The following is an 18960-nucleotide window of genomic DNA, read 5'->3' as shown; positions in this document are numbered from 1 at the left end:
GTTGTGGAATCTGTGGATAGGGATCAGCTTTTTTTTCTTTTTAAATGAAAGACTAGATTAGTTCAAAATGTGGCATCTTATGTTGTAAAGGTTAAGGTTTCATAAAACTTTTGTTTTAGAAGTGTCTGTGTGAAAAGGATGTTGTTGTTTTACTGTGGGTCCCAGTGAAAAAAATTTCAGAAATAGTGATCCAAAGAATACTGGGGAAGTGGATGAGGGGCTCAGAAGACCTGTTTGCTAACCCAGATCTTGCAGTATGCAACCTGATCAAGCCACATAAGCACTGTGAGCTTCTTACTTTCTTGTCAGGAAATTGGGGATGATAACTTGTCCTGCTTACCTTTCAGATTGGTTGTGAGAATCAAAAGAGAAAGTATTTGAAAACATTTGTAATTACAGAACGCTTCTTTATTTAACAGAGCCTGCTAAGGTGCTGTGCTGGTGTTGCATTTGTCTTGAAGGGTAGATGTAGTCTCTGTACCGTAGGGTTGAGAGACAGTTACTCCTGGTGTGGTGAGAGTGTGAGGGGATCAGGGTGACATCTGATAGAGTCTTGGTGGGTAATGCAAAGTCATGGTGGTGTTCAAGGCTTATTATTCCTAAAGGTGACTGTACTAGCTTCCTAATGTTGCATAACACATTACCACAACCTTGCTGCCTAAAAACCCAGTTATTGTTTCACAATCTGTATGTCAGAAGTCTGGCATGACATGACTGGCTTCTCTGCCCAGGGTCTCATAAGACTAAGATCAATTATTGTCCAAACTGTGTTCTCATCTGGAGGTGAGGGTCCTCCTCCATGCTCATGTGGTTGTGGTAGAATTTAGTCCTTTGTGGTTGTAGGACAGAGGTCCTTATTTCTTGCTGGCTGTTGAACGGGACCGCTTTCAGCTCCTAGGGCTGCCCACAGTTCCTTGCCACTTGGCCCCCACATGCCTTTTCTTTCAGGGTAGCAGGAGTACATCTCTGCTTTCTGCTGCTGCCTCTGCACTCTGGACCCATTTGAAGGGCTTGTGTGATTAGGTTGGACCCACCTAGACAATTTCCTTTCAATTAACTCACAGTCAACTGGTTAGTAACCTTAAATACACCTGCAGAAACCTTTTTGCTATGTAAGGTAAGATAATCAGGGCAGTGATATCTCATATTCACAAGGTGAGGGTCATTTGGGGTCATCTTCAAATTCTGCATACCACAGTGACTAAAATGGGTTTTTTTGTACTGAAGTTGAGGGCTATGGTCAATTAAAATCAGTTAGTTGGCAATAAAAATATAAATTCTGAGCCTGGTTATAGCCATCAGGTTTTTTTTTGGTAAATAGCCATGAGAAATCTGAAGACAGATTTCTAAGCTATAAGAATTAATTAGACCAAATTTAGTTTGAAGGAATCTAAATCCTTATATATTTTGAAGTGAGAGGATAGCCTGTTAAAGATCCAGGACTTTGGGATAAACACTCAAGTACAGTTAGTTTCTTATGCATGTTTTATACTTTACAGTCATATCCATTCCCTCATGTGATCCTTACTTTTGCAACTCCAGAGGAAGACCTACAAGCCATCAGGCCAAACCTTGCCACGTGGTACTACTTTTTGGAGGACAGTGTGTGTTAGAACCTATTCTTTAATTTTATAAACCCCAACATTTGATTTTGCCGGCTTATCCAGAGCTGATGAGGCTCCAATTATGATTAGGCTCACATGAGGCCAAAGTAAAAAGACATAGTGCCACTTAAAAAAATTCACAGTGGAGGTGTACTTTTCAAGTGATTTCAAGGTCCCTGTCTGAAGTAGCCCTGTCCTGGCATCTGGGCATTTGGAAAGCTGAATTATTAACCCCCAAATTTTTTGGATATGATGACATCACAACAGAGAGGGTTAGCTAAGAGCTATATCCTTTAGCCTAGTATTACTTCTGTAATTACTTTCCTAACTTTTTGCCCTCTCAGTGACCCTTTTATTTTATTTATTTATTTTTTGGTCTGTTTTTTAAAATATTTATTTATTTAATTTTTTTTTGCTGCGCCGGGTCTTAGTTGCAGCATGCGGGTTTCTCTCTAGTTGTGGCGCAGGGGCTCCAGAGCATGTGGGCTCTGTAGTTGGGGCACGCGGGCTTAGTTGCCCTGTGGCATGTGGGATCTTAGGTCCCCAACCAGGGACTGAACCCATGTCCCTTGCATTGGAAGGTAGCTTCTTAACCACTGGACCACCAGGGCAGTCCTGGTGGCTCTCTTTTATTAAAGGAGATATTACATACAACCATTTAAAAGTAGATACAAATGGAGTTTCTCCTGGTCATAGTGGTAGCGTTTGAAACATCTACAGCCTTTGAAGCTGGCATGGTTTGAAATTTATGGCTCTAGGTGTGGGAAGGGTTATTGCGCTTCCCTCAACTTCAGTGAGAACTGTTTCTGAAGTGCTCTGAATACTTGTGATTTTTGTTTCAGTCCTGGGTAAACACTGTCCGTGCTTTCCCTTCCCATTTTCTAAGCACAATGTTGGCTTCATACATTTTCTAGACATTTAAAACATTGGTAAGTTTCAGCTTTATTTCACATTCACCCATTTTGTTGCTTAAAATTTTAAGGCCTTCCTGTTTCTGTTTTATCTTGATTGAGGAGGGATATCTTATCCCCTAAGGTAACTGCTGCACATAGCTAATTCCTTCTGTCACGTTGATTTTTCTGGTTCATCTTTTAGAAGGTATGTGTGTGCTGGAATTCTACGAAGCAGAAAAGGAGTCTATTAATGAATAGTTGGTGACTTACAGAATTTTCAGGAGGGTCTGAAAGTCTGGGCTGATCGCTCTGCTCAGCCACACTTGGGGGGGGCTGCACTAATGAGAATGTTGCAGCTGCCTCAGTTTGGCAGCCTCGCATCTTGCACTGGACAGCTTTTGTGAACGACTGCATGAAGCTCCGCGTCCCCATGTTCACCAGCTGATGAACTGTATTAATTTTGCATGTCTGTTTTCTCATATTACCCACTTATGACTCAGACTCTCATGTGGGTATGTTCATTGGTGGAGTTAGGTCACCTGCCCTAGATGAAAAGAAGACTGGGGTGGTGAGTTTTCTGAGTTCTGACTTACAAGCACTTACAAGAGCTGTTTAGAAAAAAAGGTTATTAAACTTTGTCATGTTTTGTTGATGTTTTCCCCTCCTCCCAATTAATCTATTCCTTTTGATTTCTGCTTCTGACATAAAAGTCTCTTTCCCATTCAGAGATTATAGAAATAGACTCTCATATTTTCTCTTATATTTCAATTAAAAATCATTTAAATCTTTAATATAGCTTAAGTATGAAGTGAGGATCTGATTGATATTGCTCCCCCATATGGATGGCCATTTGTCCCAGCACCATTTATTGGACATCTGTCTTGATTAGAAATGTTAGACTTACTGTACACTGAATATATGTGTGTGTGGAGTGTGTGTATGTGTGTGCAACATTCCTCGTGACCTCTCTGTTCTAGCATAGCCACAGCAGTAGGTACTGACTTGACAGATTAGGGTTGCATTTGTTCATTCAATCATTTATTTAACAAATATTTATTAATGCCTTTTTAGGTAGTGCTGTACAGACTACAAAAGGGTAAGACATTGAGACATTTCTTTGTGGAGATGAGTTAAGATCTGTCTTGTTATGGGTGATGGTGGGTCTTGAAGTTTTGGTTTTATACTTTTTGGACTGTTTTTAGCTCACCTTAGAGTACACCTCAGACTCCTAGTTTAAATTTGGGGCCCTTTCTCCTGTGGGTTTCTGTATAGGAGTCGTGTGTTCCTTTACAGAACAAATGGACTGGCATCTCAGTATTGGGCTATGGTGTGCATGGTGTTCTCAAAGCAAGGCCCTTGACTAGAGAGATGTTTACCTGTGCAGTTCATTATATTGAATATTAGAGCTGGATGGCACTTTAAAGATTGAATTGACAATTTTATTTTATTTTAATTTTTTAATTTTTTTGCGGTACGCGGGCCTCTCACTGTTGTGGCCTCTCCTGTTGCGGAGCACAGGCTCCGGACGTGCAGGCCCAGCGGCCATGGCTCATGGGCCTAGCTGCTCCGCAGCATGTGGGATCTTCCCGGACTGGGGCATGAACCCATGTCCCCTGCATCGGCAGGCGGATTCTCAACCACTGCACCACCAGGGAAGCCCCGACAACCTTATTTTTTAATGAACTTTTAACTTTGGAATAATTTTGATTTATAGGAAAGTTGCAAAGATAGTACAGAGAGTTTTCATATACTTCTCACCTGGTTTCAGTTTCCCCTAATGTTATCTTCTTTTAAATAAAATTTTATTTATTTTTGGCTACGTTGGGTCCTTGTTGCTGCACGTGGGCTTTCTCTAGTTGCAGTGAGCGGGGGCTACTCTTCTTTGCGGTATGCGGGCTTCTCATTGCGGTGGCTTCTCTTGTTGCGGAGCATGGGCTCTGGGTGTGCGGGCTTCAGTAGTTGTGGCACGCAGGCTCAGTAGTTGTGGCTCGTGGGCTCTAGAACGCAGGCTCAGTAGTTGCGGCGTACAGGCTTAGTTGCTCCGCGGCATGTGGGATCTTCCTGGACCAGGGATTGAACCCATGTCCCCTGCATTGGCAGGAGGATTCTTAACTACTGCACCACCAGGGAAGTCCTAATGTTATCATCTTATGTTACCATCACGACCTTATTTTTGAGGTTAATTTTAGCCCTCAAAATGTTAATTTAGCTAAGATCATAGTTCTAGTTGGTGGCAGAATCAGACCAAGGACCCAGGAGATAGCCTGGGTCTGCTAGTTGATTATGTTTCAGTTATCCTTTTCTGTTTTTCATGTATTTGCTCTTTTCCTTCCTTTCACTGGGTTCTTTGGGCATGGACTATGAGAAGGACTACTTAGTACATAGTGCGCTCATCAATGTAGTCTTTCTAATTTGTGCAATAATTTTTAAATCTAGGCTTCCTCCAATTCTTCAACGCCAACGAGAACCAGGAGCAGGACGTCTTCATTTACAGAGCAGCTTGATGAAGGTACACCCGATAGAGAGGTAAGTTTGGAATTTCTTCTTCAATAAATCTTTTACAAGAAGCTTATTAATTTAAAATGTAATGCTACTGTTGATAACAAAATGGGAAATTACTTAATTCCTAGGTATTTTTTTAGTACAATTTTTTTTTCAAATAGTACTGTTGCTTTTGTAAAGTGTGTTTTCTTTGAATATCTTAATTTGAGAGGGTAATATACTTTGCCTTTAATATTTGAAATTTTCAGAATGATTTGATAACAATTTATTCAGCATAGCATTATGTGGGGAGAAGTCCTATATTTTCAAGCTAGTGATTGGAAACTGTGAAGTAACTCCTAATTCCATGTGACTTGGAGCTGGCACTATAACTCAGATTAGATTTTTTTCCAACTTTTTTTCTTTCTGTGAAGGATTATAAGCGTCATGCAAGTAAAACATAAGTACACAAATCAGGGTAAAAAGAGGGTAAGAGAAAAAAGGATAAAAAATAAATGCATAAATCAGTGAATTATTATGAAGTGAATCCCTATGTGACCCCCACCCAGGTCAAGAAAAGGAACACTGCCAGCACTAGAGTGCTGCTTCCCTTCCCCACAGAAGAGCACCATCATCCTGACTTCTTGATATTTGCTTCCTTCTTTTTTTTAAATTTTATAATTTTTATAGTACCACTTAAGTATGCTTTCTGTTGTAAACCTTATAGTTAAACCTTTGGGTTGTCTAATTTTTGGCTATTATGAATTATGCTACTGTGAACATTCTTGTATATTTCTTTTGCTACACATGTACCAGCATTTCTTTTGCTATGTACTTAGGAGTAGAATCACTGGGTTAAAGGGTATACATAGTTTTACCATTGAAGGTAATGCCCATTGTTTTTCAGAATAGTTGTAGAATTTTACCTTCCCACCAGGAGTTTATGAAAGTTCTTGTTGCTCTATATCCTTGCTAGTCTTTAATTTCAGCCATTCTGGTGGTGTGTAATGCTCTCTTATTGTAGTTTTAATTTGCGTTTCGCTGATGACTAAGATTGATCATTTTTCGTCTGTGTACTGATAACTTCTTTTGCGAAGTTTTTACTTAAGTCTCTTGCTAATTTTTCTATTGGTTTATCTTTGTCTTATTGATTTGTAGGAGTTCTTTTTTATATAGTGTGGATAGGAGTTTTTTACTGGATACATGCCTTGCAAATATCTGCTTCCACTCTGTGGCTTGCCTTTTACTCTCTTAATGGTGTCTTTTGAACAGAAGTTCTTAGTTTTAATGCATTCCAGTTTATCAATATTTTATTTTATGGCTAGTGTTTTTCATTTTTTAGTATTCTTTTCTTGCCCTTCAGAGTATTTCCCATTATTATCCTGTTTTACCTTTCACATTTGGATCTATACTCCATTTGGAAAAGATTTTTTTCAATATGGTGTGAGGTAGGGATCAAGTTTCACCACCGCCTCCCTCCCCACATAGCTATCCAGTTGTTCCATTCTTTCCATACTGCTGTACTGTGCTACCTTTTTTTCAGAAACTAAGTGTCCATTGAGTGGATTTCTGGACTCTTGTTTCTGTTCTGTCATTTGCTTTGTCTTTGATCTGATCCCACACTGTCTTCATAACTATAGTTTTATGTTAAATCTTGCCCTTATTAGAGCAGGTCTTCCCTGTCTTAGTTTTAAAACCAGAATTCCATAGACTGGGTGGCTTAAGCAACAGACATTTATTTCTCAAGAGTTCTGGAGGCTGGGCAGTCCAGGATCAAGATGCCAACAGATTCAGTATCTGGTGAGGGCCCTCTTCTTGATTTGCACACAGCTGTCATCTCATGATGTCCTAGCATGGCATTTCTTTGTTGCATGCACTTAGGGAGAGATGGAAGAGTGGGGAGGCAGCTCTCTTGTATCTTTTTCTTTTATAAGGACAGTAATCCCATCATGAGGGCCCTGCCCTCATTACCTCATCTAACTCTAATTACCTCCCAAAGGCTCTGCCTCCAAATACCATCACTAAATATCCTTGGGGGTTAGGGCTTCAATATATGAATTTTGGGGGACATGTGCAGTCCATAGCACTCCTACCTTGTTCTTCTTGAATGTCTTAGTAATTCTTGTACCTTTCCATATAATTCCACATAAATTTTAGAATCAGATTTTCAAGTCTTAACAAAACAAACTCAAAACAAAATAAAATATAGCACTGACAACAAAGAAACAAACCTGTAGAGATTTTTATTGGGATTGCATTGACTCTATAGATTAGTTAGGGAAAAGTCTCAATATTATGAGTCAAATTTTATAATCTTTTCAATATTAAAAGTAGTACTGGACTGAGCATTTTACATAATGCATAAGTTACAATGCTGTTCCTTTTTTTTTTTTAAGTATTAAAAACATGTATTCTTGAACAGTGATTTGGATGGAAGTAGTATTCTGAGAAACTTTTTGTTTTTGTTTTTTTTAGGATAATGAAGCTATTTTAATATTATTTAAAATAAGAACAACCTTTAAACCATATGAAGTGGGCAATAGGGGAGAAGCACGCCTTCCTGAGAAGGGTCCTCTGAGAAGGGTCTTCTCAGGGGCAAAGGCAGCAAGGGTGGGTGGGCAGGAGGGAGTGCAGGCCTGGATGTCAGCGGTGCTTCCTCGGGGCGGGCTCTGCAGGTAGGAGAGTTGGCTCTGGGGCTTGGCAGCTCCTGGCTGGAGTGGAGGGAGCTGGCCTGGTGGTCCGTGCCAGTGACTCAGGCAGGGAGGGGTAGGGCAGGGGTCAGCTGTGTAAAAGAAATGTGGGTTTGAGTGTCAGGAGGAGGTGGCCTTGGCTCTCATAGGGGGACGTCAGGCTGCAGGAGGCCCAGGCCCGGGAGTGCTGATCCGCCCCCATCTCTCCAGCGAGACTCTGTGACTGTGCCCTGGGCGGGTGGGGGGTGGCGGGGCCTCACAGCAGGGTGGGCGGCAGACAGGGAAGGCTCAGGCAGGGCTGCTGATCAGGCTGGGGCTCAGTGTCCTCTTCTCGGAGGCGCTTGCACCCGGAGCAGATGCTTCTTCTCAGAGGCCCCGGCCTGGGCACAAAGATAGGGACCACTCCATTCCTCATCACGGGCCGGAAGGCCAACAGCCTGGGCTCAGGGCTCTCAGACCTGAGAGGCCCGTCGAGCCGCCTTTGTCCTTCCTCGCATCGGCTGAGGGCCCTCAGCGCGGTCTCCTTGGCACAGGGGTCCAGGGACTCCTGGCTGGACGGACACGTGGACAAGCTGCTTAGGGTTTCAGCGGGGGCAGTATGGATGTCCACCAGGCTCTGCGTGTGGCAGGAGAGGTGGGCGTTCCACTGGGACCTCATCGTGAAACCGTTGCCATGGCCGGAAAAGCCCAGCCCCGAGGAGGTGCGGAGGGGCGGCCCGTTGGGAAGGCGCCTCCAGCCCTGGGGCACCGAGGACCCGCGGACCGGGTAGTACTTCCAGCTGTGCAGGGCGGTGGGGAGCGGCCACCTGCTGCGGAACCAGAGCTCGTGATCCTGGCGGCGGCTGCAGCAGCACAGGATTGGGCGCCCGTCCTGGCCCATCGGGAGGCAGGTGCCGCTGGCGGGCCCGGTCCATGGGAACCATGGGGACCGGCGCTTCTGGGCGTGGGCTGGCTGCATGGCCTTGGCCGTGCCCAGGTACATGCTCAGGTAGCTGCCCATGCTCGCGGGTCAGCAGGGTCGGACCTTCGACGGGCTTTGGCTTCTGTGCGGCCCCGAAGTCTGTAGACGCGAAGCTTACGGCGCTGAGGCGACCGTTGGCATCGGGGTGTGGGACGGGTTCATGGAGCGTTGGAACCTCTGGGCACGAGGTCCTGCGCGCGCCAGGCCAGGGCCTCGCGGACCGACCCGGGGCCTCGCGGACCGACCCGGGGACTCGCGGGTGGACCCGGGGCCTCGCGGGTGGACCCGGGGCCTCGCGGACCTGGGGCCTCGCGGACCTGGGGCCTCGCGGGGCGCCCCTGTGTTCTGAGCACAGGGGATCCTTCAGCTCCCACTGCTGGCCCAGACGCTTGGCTCTGGGTGGCAGGAGAGCCCTCCACTTTTTGCCCTTGACATTTAAAGGGAGAAAATATAATAATTTGTACCAGGTCCTGAAAATTGACTGAAGGGCACTCTCTTTCATTACTGTAAAAATGAACAAAATGCACTTGAATGCTCCTTTAAGGAAAAAGAGCAAATTTACTTGTATTTCTATAGAGGCTGTGTGCTTCTTCTAGAATGGTTGCTAATGTCACTTTTTGTAATTTTATTCTTTTTTTTTTAACATCTTTATTGGGGTATAATTGCTTTACAATGGTGTGTTAGTTTCTGCTTTATAACAAAGTGAATCAGTTATACATATGTTTCCATATCTCTTCCCTCTTGCGTCTCCCTCCCTCCCACCCTCCCTACCCCACCCCTCTAGGTGGTCACAAAGCACCGAGCTGATCTCCCTGTGCTATGCGGCTGCTTCCCACTAGCTATCTATTTTACGTTCGGTAGTGTATATATGTCCATGCCTCTCTCTCACCCTGTCACAGCTCACCCTTCCCCCTCCCCATATCTTCAAGTCCATTCTCCAGTAGGTCTGTGTCTTTATTCCTGTCTTACCCCTAGGTTCTTCATGACAGTTTTTTTTTCTTAAATTCCATATATATGTGTTAGCATACGGTATTTGTCTTTCTCTTTCTGACTTACTTCACTCTGTATGACAGACTCTAGGTCTATCCACCTCATTACAAATAGCTCAATATTGTTTCTTTTTATGGCTGAGTAATATTCCATTGTATATATGTGCCACATCTTCTTTATCCATTCATCCGATGATGGGCACTTAGGTTGTTTCCATCTCTGGGCTATTGTAAATAGAGCTGCAATGAATATTTTGGTACATGACTCTTTGAATTTTGGTTTTCTCAGGGTATATGCCCAGTAGTGGGATTACTGGGTCATATGGTATTTCTATTTGTAGTTTTTTAAGGAACCTCCATACTGTTCTCCGTAGTGGCTGAACCAATTCACATTCCCACCAGCAGTGCAAGAGTGTTCCCTTTTCTCCACACCCTCTCCAGCATTTATTGTTTCTAGATTTTTTGATGATGGCCATTCTGACTGGTGTGAGATGATATCTCATTGTAGTTTTGATTTGCATTTCTCTAATGGTTAATGATGTTGAGCATTTTTTCATGTGTTTGTTGGCAGTCTGTATATCTTCTTTGGAGAAATGTCTATTTAGGTCTTCTGCCCATTTTTGGATTGGGTTGTTTGTTTTTTTTGTTATTGAGCTGCATGAGCTGCTTGTAAATTTTGGAAATTAATCCTTTGTCAGTTGCTTCATTTGCAAATATTTTTCTCCCATTCTGAGGGTTGTCTTTTGGTCTTCAATGCTGTTATTCTTTAGGATAGATTTCTAAGAGTGGGATTGCTGGGTCGTAGGGTGTATGCAAATTAAAAAATTTGAAAGATTTTTCCAAACTGCCTTGATGTTATTTTAAAACATAATTTTAAAAAACCTTTATTTAATAGATGTTGATAGCAAAATAAACTTAAAAACTTCATAGTTTTTGCATTCAAAGTTAATGGCATATATACTGTGTCCTTGGTTTATGTATTTAAATGATCTGACAAAGTACATAAGAGTATAAAGTATATGCATACTTTCTTTGAGATCTTATTTTCTTATGCATTATTTGCAGTATTGCAATTCTTTAACTTTATGGTTTCAAGTTTAATGTTGTTGAACTTAGTTTATATGTGTAACCAGTTGGAATGAAAGCTGCAGTACTGAGTAGTGCAAACACTTTTTGCAGTCAGTGTTAATGGCATCATTCCTACACTTACTATATTGGTTGATATTATGGTATATTGGTTTACATATAATATAGTAGAAACCTTGAAAACAACTTGTTGATTGCTACTATTGCTTTTTAAAAAAGATTTATCTAGGATGCTTTAAAACATTAAAATTGAATATGTCTTTACAAAATAATCCTTTCTGAAAGGGATGGTTTGAGCATTCTTTTACAGCAGGCTAAGCAAGCTAAAGGTTAGTTTTTATTTCTTCCCAAATTTCAATACTGAAGGTCCTGTGCTTATAGGTATAGTTTAAGAAATGGTTTCTGATTGAAAACCAAAGCAGTATCATCACTTCGTCTCCTTGCTTTTTTTTTTTTTAATTAATTAATTAATTTATTTATGGCTGTGTTGGGTCTTCGTTTCTGTGCGAGGGCTTTCCCCAGCTGCGGCAAGCGGGGGCCTCTCACTATCGCGGCCTCTCTTGCAGCGGAGCACAGGCTCCAGACGTGCAGGCTCAGTAGTTGTGGCTCACGGGCCCAGTTGCTCCGCGGCACATGGAACCCTCCCAGACCAGGACTCGAACCCGTGTCCCCTGCATTGGCAGGCAGATTCTCAACCACTGCGCCACCAGGGAAGCCCCGTCTCCTTGCTTTTTAAGCATTTTCTAACAACTCTAAAAGATGTTTTTGACCACAAAGTGAAATGTAAACTTTAGTTCAACTTATTTTACAATAAATAAAGGACTTTGAAATTTCATGATTAACTTATAAAGGACATTACATAAAATTATCTTGTTATAGAGAATGAACCTGAGGACATGAGGAGGGGGAAGGGTAAGCTGGGACAAAGTGAGAGAGTGGCGTGGACTTATATACACTACCAAATGTAAAATAGATAGCTAGTGGGAAGCAGCCGCATAGCACAGGGAGATCAGCTCAGTGCTTTGTGTCCACCACCAAGAGGGGTAGGATAGGGAGGGTGGGAGGGAGACGCAAGAGGGAGGAGATATGGGGATATATGTATATGTATAGCTGATTCACCTAGTTATACAGCAGAAACTGACACACCATTGTAAAGCAATTATACTCCAATAAAGATGTTAAAAAAAATTAAAAAGCTTGATGGATAAAGTCTAAGACAGATCCATCTTGTACCATAATCCACCTTAAGGTAAATGGTAAATACAGATGTATCATCTAACCTAATGTAAAAATCCAGATTTACAAAACAAGTCAATGAAAATATAATTTCTTTTCCCTGTTGCAAAAAATAGAAAAAAATTGTTAGTCACCATGCCGCACTCCCCTCCCACCCCCAGCCCCAGGTTTTTCATCTTGTTAAACCTCTAAGATGGAAGATACTCTGTCAGTGATGGGATCCTTACTTTTAGTTTTAAGTTTATTTTTAGCAAAATGTGGAAGTTTAATTCAAATTATAAATATTTGTCCCATCTCTCCAGTAGGTACAGTAAAGTCTTTGTAATCTAGAATGCTTGGGAAGTAGAATGGTTTCATTAAGTTGATATTTCCATCAATTAAATGTTTTACCTTTTTTCAGCTATTGCTGAAAATCCTAATGTCTATTTTCCCATATTAGTAAATATTATATGTAAATCTAAATAAGTCTGTCTTTGATTGCAGTGTCTCAGGCTTCCTTATAGGGCTGTAAAAAATCATCTATATGATTGTAGACCTTAAAGGCAAAGGAGAGTAGGGTGATGTGCACTGACCCTGAGGTCTGCGGCTCTGTGGCGCTCTTTCATCCTGCACAGATGGCTGATCTGTCCAGTTGACCTGGTACTCTCTCCTGGGGATCCTAGGCACAGCCTCAATACCCTCATCAATCTCTTCATTTTTTATCGTTCTGTTGATATTTTCTGTTCCTCCCTGCATCAGTTTTGGTAATATGTGTCTGTCTAGGAATTTGTCTGTGTCATCCATGTTGTCCAGTTTGTTGGCATACAGTTGTTTGTAGCATTGCCTTATAATCCTTTTTATTTCTGTAAATGCAGTAGTAATTTTTCCTCTTTTATTCCTGATATTAGTAATATAATATGAATCTTCTCTCTTTTTATTTTTCTCTGTCAAACAAAATATGAACCAGTGTTTGATTCCACTTTCTTGATGAGTGTAGTGAGCATTCTCAGGATTGGAGTGGCATGCTGATCTTTGATGACTTATTTTTCTCAAGTCCCAGATGCCCTGGGACTTAGCAGAAATTACTTGAATCTGTTTTGTTACTTTCCTGGTTTTCTGGCCTGATATCTGTTTTTTGCCATCTTTATATAGCCTTGGTCTTTTCAGTGCTCATCAGTCCTTTTTTGCTATCTTTTTTGTTTAATGGCTTTGTATGTCTTTAACTTTATATATAGTGGAAATATCCATATAGACAAAATAGGGCCTTAATTCGTGACCTTCGATTTGATCAAAATGATTTAACCACAGTCTGTACTGCATATTTTCTCACCTGCTGCTACTATAGGCAGTTTTTTTCTTATATCTTCTGCTGAGTATATTGTGTACTTCTTAAGGTATACATTATTGCAAATAATAAGGAAGTCAATTTGACTCAAAAAAGTAAGTGTTGCTACTAATAGCTATATATAACAGTGTCTGTGAAGATAGAAACAGGACCTCTTCTCTTCAAGGCAGAGATACTAAAAGATACTAAACTTTTTAGGGTCCCTCTCCTAATAGGAGGTACGTTAGTACATAGGAGACATATTCATTCATTACATACAGTGGATGCTAGTTAGCAGATGCCTTTCCGCTGGCGTTAGGACTTAATTTTCTCTTTGAACTCTGGTTGAGAAGGACTGGGGGGGTTCTGTGCTGCCAGAGTTTGATTGAGTGCTGCAAGCCAGAGGCTAAAGTGGGGCTCATGGCACTGGTGAAAGGAGGCTGAAAAAAGCGTTTCCCAGCTGATGCATAGAGCTCTCTGTGGCCCATTGTGAGAAGCTGCTGTCTCTAGGGAGGCTTCGTGACCAACAACTGAACCAAACCTCGCATCAGCTTAGTGACTGAATCTGTGATAACCTCTGTGTTGTGATAGGGCAGGAAACCCAAACTGGGGCCCAGGGAATCAGATTGACTGGATAAGGAGGGATGAGCACAGGAGGAAGGAGAAGGAAAATACCTTCCTCAAAATAAGCCTGTAAATGAAAATGCTAAAATAAATGCTAAGAAGACAGCCAATAAAAATAGGAATTGGGATATCAGTTTATTCCAGGTGAAATTAGAATAATTAAAAGGGCAGTCTGGATAAGACTTTGAAACAAGTATTTTCAGTAGGATAAATGAAGTAATAGTTTTCTTAAAAAGAACAGAGAATTGTGGGGGAAAAACAGGCCATAAAATAGACTAGGTAGATATGAAAAAGAACCAATTAGAAATCCTGGAAATAAAAAAAAATGATATAAGAATGTAAATCAGAATAAAACTCAGACTGGTCCCAGTTCAAGGGAAAATTAGGGAGTTTGAAAAGAATACTGAGTAATCCCACCAAAAACACAGAGATAGAGATAGATAATTATCTAAGAGTAAGAGACATGGAGGATAGATTGAAAGCTTTCAACACATATCTGATAGGAGTTTTAGACAGTCGTCATGAATGTTGAGATACATAAAACTTTAGTCAGTGTTAGTTCAACTGATGGGACCACACAGAAGAGGCGAATTAAATTCTTAGCAGATTTGAATTAGAATTTCAACAGTTTGAAAGAGTTGAGACAGACTTATTGAGGATATTTGAGAACTGAATCTTGGGAGACTTTGATAGGCAAAAGAAGCAAATGACAAGGACCACAAGTGGGGAGGAAGCCTCCTTAGGCTTTGAAATAGCTGTCAAAGGAAACTAATTTCGACATACTTTGCTTTTTTACTTGGGCTATGGCATGGGATGTAAATTGTTGTTTGGTAGCACCTTCTTTTGAAATGTTTGGTCAGCATGTGTTTCTATACTGGTTTCTATACAGCTTTTGTGTTTTTCTCTTAAAATTCCAAATCTACTTTTTTAAAAAAATAAATTTATTTATTTTATTTATTTTTATTTTTGGCTGTGTTGGGTCTTTGTTGCTGTGCGCAGGCTTTCTCTAGTTGCGGTGAGTGGGGGCTACTCTTCGTTGCAGTGTGCGGGCTCCTCATTGTGGTGGCTTCTCTTGTGGAGCACGGGCGCTAGGCATGCGGGCTTCAGTAGTGTGGCACTTGGGCTCAGTAGTTGTGACTCGCAAGCTCTAGAGCGCAGGCTCAGTAATTGTGGCACACAGGCTTAGTTGCTCCGTGGCATATGGGATCTTCCCGGACCAGGGCTCGAACCCGTGTCCCCTGCATTGACAGGCGGATTCTTATCCACTGCGCCATGAGGGAAGCCCCAAATCTACTCTTAACTGTGAAATTTTAAATTATTTCCTTATGTGATATGAAGAGTGACTTCATTTCAAAAATTAACTTTGGAAGCCTAAGAAGAGTGAATTTGTATAGCATTTAACTTAAGATAACATCCACTCAAAAGATGACCTTTCTGAGTTTCCGGGAGAGTAAGATTTTCAGCAGGAGTGGAAACTATATGATACCCTAGAGCCAAACAGGCATCTAGTGTATTTTAGTATACTACTGACACTAAATTTTAGGGTTTAGTGTAAGATCAATTCTTGAATCCTACCCAAAGAGTACCAGTTATTAACATAACCAAAAAAGACTTTAAAAAAAAATTTGTCTCATCTGTAAGGTGGCCTCTAATGTAGGACCAGATGAAGAGTTAGTGAAGGCTCTAGTCATCCATAACTCTAGAGCACTGAGATGAAAAGTGTAAGTTTTTAAACTTTTGCAGACATTTATTTTATGACATAATTCTTCATTATATATTATATAATAACATACATTAACTGCTAAATTAATGTTTCAAAACTTTTGTTTTTTAAAGTTTTTATTTTGAAATAATCAGATTCATGGGAGGTTAAAACATTTCTTTTTAGGGAGGCTCTGTGTACCCTTTATCCAATTTCTCCCAAATGTAACATCTTATATAACTATAGTACCCTATCAAAACAAAGAAATTGACATTGATAACCTCTGTGACATCCACAGAGCTTATTCAAATTTCACCTGTTTTATATGTGTGTGTGTGTGTGTGTGTGTAGTTTTATGCAGTTTTATTACATATGTACGTTTGTGTAACCCCCACCATGAAAAAGTTCATTTTAATTTCTTATACATCTAATTCATGATAGCTAGTATTTTGGTGTATAGTATACAGTTTCTGAAAGAAAATTGAAGCTCAGAAGAGAATATATATCAAAAGACCTAGTATAATAGAATTTATCCTTAAAACTTATTATAAATTTGTTTCAAAAGTTTCTTCTGTGTGTATTGGAGAAAACTGTATTTGTATATAAGTAGAAATAAATGATTATTTAAAGTTTTAGGGGTTTATACTCCTCATAAATTTCCATGCTGTCTTTTTGAATATATAAAAATGAGTGGCTCAATATTTGTTATACTAAGGCTTTGTGTTCTTTACCATGTATTGTTCTTACTGGTATAGGCTCTCATACTGAATTGCCAGATGTGCTATGTGCTGTGGTGCCTGTTGCATATATCATTTGTATGCCAATAAGCAAGTTGTTTAAAGTTGAGTTTTGAGATCCAAAACAGCTCACCTCATCTCCCTTCCTGACCTTTCCCAGCAACTTACTATTTCTATGGGTGAAGTGATGGGTGGCAGCAGTGGTGGTAGCACAAGGCCATTATAGTGTTGTGTGTGCTGTGCGGTGAGAACACTTTGCAACATTCCCTTATGATTTGTCTTTCATCCTTTGTTTTATTTTTATACCTCTGCTCATTACACTGAATGAGACAGCTCCTAGCCGGGATGATAGCAGAGCCTGCTTTTCTCTCTGAGTATACTATCTTTGCTTTGGATTCCTCCAAGCAGCCTAAAACCCAGACTGACGGTGTGGTGAGTCCTTCCACCGCTTTCTGCCTTCCCTTTGTGGGGAAGCAAAGTAATTTGGTAATTCTAGAAGCACATCTCACGTTGCTTGTCACTTACCATCTCTCAAAGCATCTTCAGTGCCCTGTTGCTAACCTCCCTCTAAAAAATCAGAGAGTAAATTGCTGAGTTCTGATGGCTGGTGTGTTTTTTGCTAGCTTTTTAACAGCAACAAAATAACATCTGTTTTCCTTAATGTAGTGAAGAATACTTTCACTTGGTCTAAACTCTTAAGTTTTCTCCCTAGGGAATGTTTGCTCATTAGCTAAAAGAGGTATGCATTGCTAGGAATCTCTGTTGGTAGGAGGCCAAGAATATTTTGAGACTTGACTCACGTTTTTAGGAAAGAAAAATGCATTTTATGTAAATCCATAATTAAACAACATTGAATAGGCAGGTGGAGTCTACTGTAACAAGTAATTGCATCTTATTTTGGGAGAGTACCAGTTTTCTGTGTATTAAACATTTGAAAGGAAATAGTTACCTGTTTATTTTTCAACTGACTGAATTCATACAATTTTGAATCTTGTATATATTGATAATTTCACTTGGGGAAAGTAGACTTTCTTCATAAAGTATCTGAGTTCTTAATTTAGCAAATTAAAACTTAGAGATGTTTGATTGCCTAGTAAGGATGCTTTTGTTGTTAGAATGGACACCGACTGAAATGGGATTGGGGTTTTTTTAAACAGTGAGAATTGGTTTAATTTATTAAGTGGCTAGTAATGAGTTAGAATACTTCTGTATTTATCCATGCAGCCAGTAAAGACTTGGTCTGCATATGGCCAGTATCAGTCTTATATTACATTCTAAACTTGGTTTTAGAAAAGGAAGCAGCTCAGAGTTCTCATAATGCCTTAGCTTGGCTCTCAGGTATAGTGGTCTCTAACACCTCACTGTTTTCAATACTGGTTTGAGAGGGAGACAGGAGTCCCAGTTAGAGATAACTTACCAACTTATTTTAAAAACATAAAAGGATATTACACTTCATGTAGTAGTAATAGAGCCTTAAAAAACCACAACAAAAAAGAGCTTCTCTCAGGCCCACTTCCGTTAGAACATAAAATGATTTGTATTGAGTGCCTATCCTACTGTGACAAATGCTAATAATTTTAGAATGGAGGCTTTAGAACTATTTAAAATAATTTAAGTAGGCTGAAAGTCTACATTAATCTTATTTAAATTTTGTTTTGTTCAGATAAAAACTTATTTCTCCTCACATAAAACCATAGCATAACCTATAGTAGAATAAAAATTTAGTGAGCGTCTAATTCATTATTTTATTTCACCAATTGCTGACTTTTCCTTAATTCAGTTTTTGGAAAAATGCCTCTCTTTACCCCAAATTCTAAAAGTTGCTGTATCCTTAGTGCTCAGTAGTCAAAAGTAGTTGTTGAAAGACTGAACAAAACATAATTGAAGGGAATTCCCTGGCGGTCCAGTGGTTAGGACTCAGCGCCTTCACTGCTGTGGGCACGGGGTTCGGTCCCTGGTCGGGGAACTAAGATCACGTGAGCCACGCAGTGCGGCCGAAAATTAAAAACAAACAAAAAACAAAAAAACAAAACACACATACACAAAACACCATAATTGAAGACAAATCTGGCAGGGAACCTGTGTGTGCTTTTAAGTTAAATGCACTTTAGAAATGTTTTCCTGTTATCTAAGAATTGCCTCCAGGAGAAAGTGTTGGTGACTGAGTAGTGACATGTGTTGAGCTAGTTCTTTAGGCTTCTTTCTTGGGGGAGGCCTTCAGAAGTCTCCTTACACTGAAGGAAGTAACTGTATAAAGATTTAACAAGCAATTACTGAGCCTCTACTACAGTCAGGCAAAATGTAGGGTTCCTGCCCTCCGAGCGTTTATAGTTTAGTATGGAGACAAAGATGTCTGAATACACTTAACAATGCAAAGGAATTAAGTCTTCATAGAAGAAAATACAGGCATAGGAAATGTGTTAGCCCCTCAGGCCAGCCATATGAAGCTTCACAAAATAAGGGGCATTTGAAAGTTGAAAAATAAGAATTTGCTGGGCAGAAATGGAGAAGGCATTACAGGTAGTGATAAAATCTATAATTTTGTTTCTAGAGATTCTTAACTTAGATTTACATGGTAACAGAGGCCAATACTTTCCTTAGCTGTCTTGCATTTATTTAGGTATATAGTATAACAAGTAAATTGAAATATAGAT

At 40.4% G+C, this 18960-nt stretch overlaps 1 protein-coding gene across 5 annotated transcripts in view; it reads left to right on the top strand.

Annotated features, from left to right (window-relative positions):
- The window catches only part of GOLGA4 (golgin A4), a 106121-nt gene that overhangs the window by 10164 nt on the left and 76997 nt on the right, over nucleotides 1-18960 (top strand). For 4 of the 5 annotated variants that reach the window (XM_032647634.1, XM_032647636.1, XM_032647637.1 and 1 more), the window contains exon 2: nucleotides 4934-5023. In XM_032647634.1, coding sequence (XP_032503525.1) covers nucleotides 4934-5023 — 90 coding nt within the window. Of the gene's footprint in view, nucleotides 1-4933; nucleotides 5024-16639; nucleotides 16739-18960 lie in introns of all 5 variants that reach the window. The other variant, XM_032647633.1, reaches the window with a different exon arrangement.

The sequence above is a fragment of the Phocoena sinus genome, chromosome 11 (genome assembly GCF_008692025.1).
Source record: "Phocoena sinus isolate mPhoSin1 chromosome 11, mPhoSin1.pri, whole genome shotgun sequence".
Lineage (NCBI taxonomy): Eukaryota > Metazoa > Chordata > Mammalia > Artiodactyla > Phocoenidae > Phocoena > Phocoena sinus.
The sequence above is the reverse complement of the archived record's forward strand: the minus strand, read 5'-3'. Positions and strand labels throughout refer to the sequence as shown.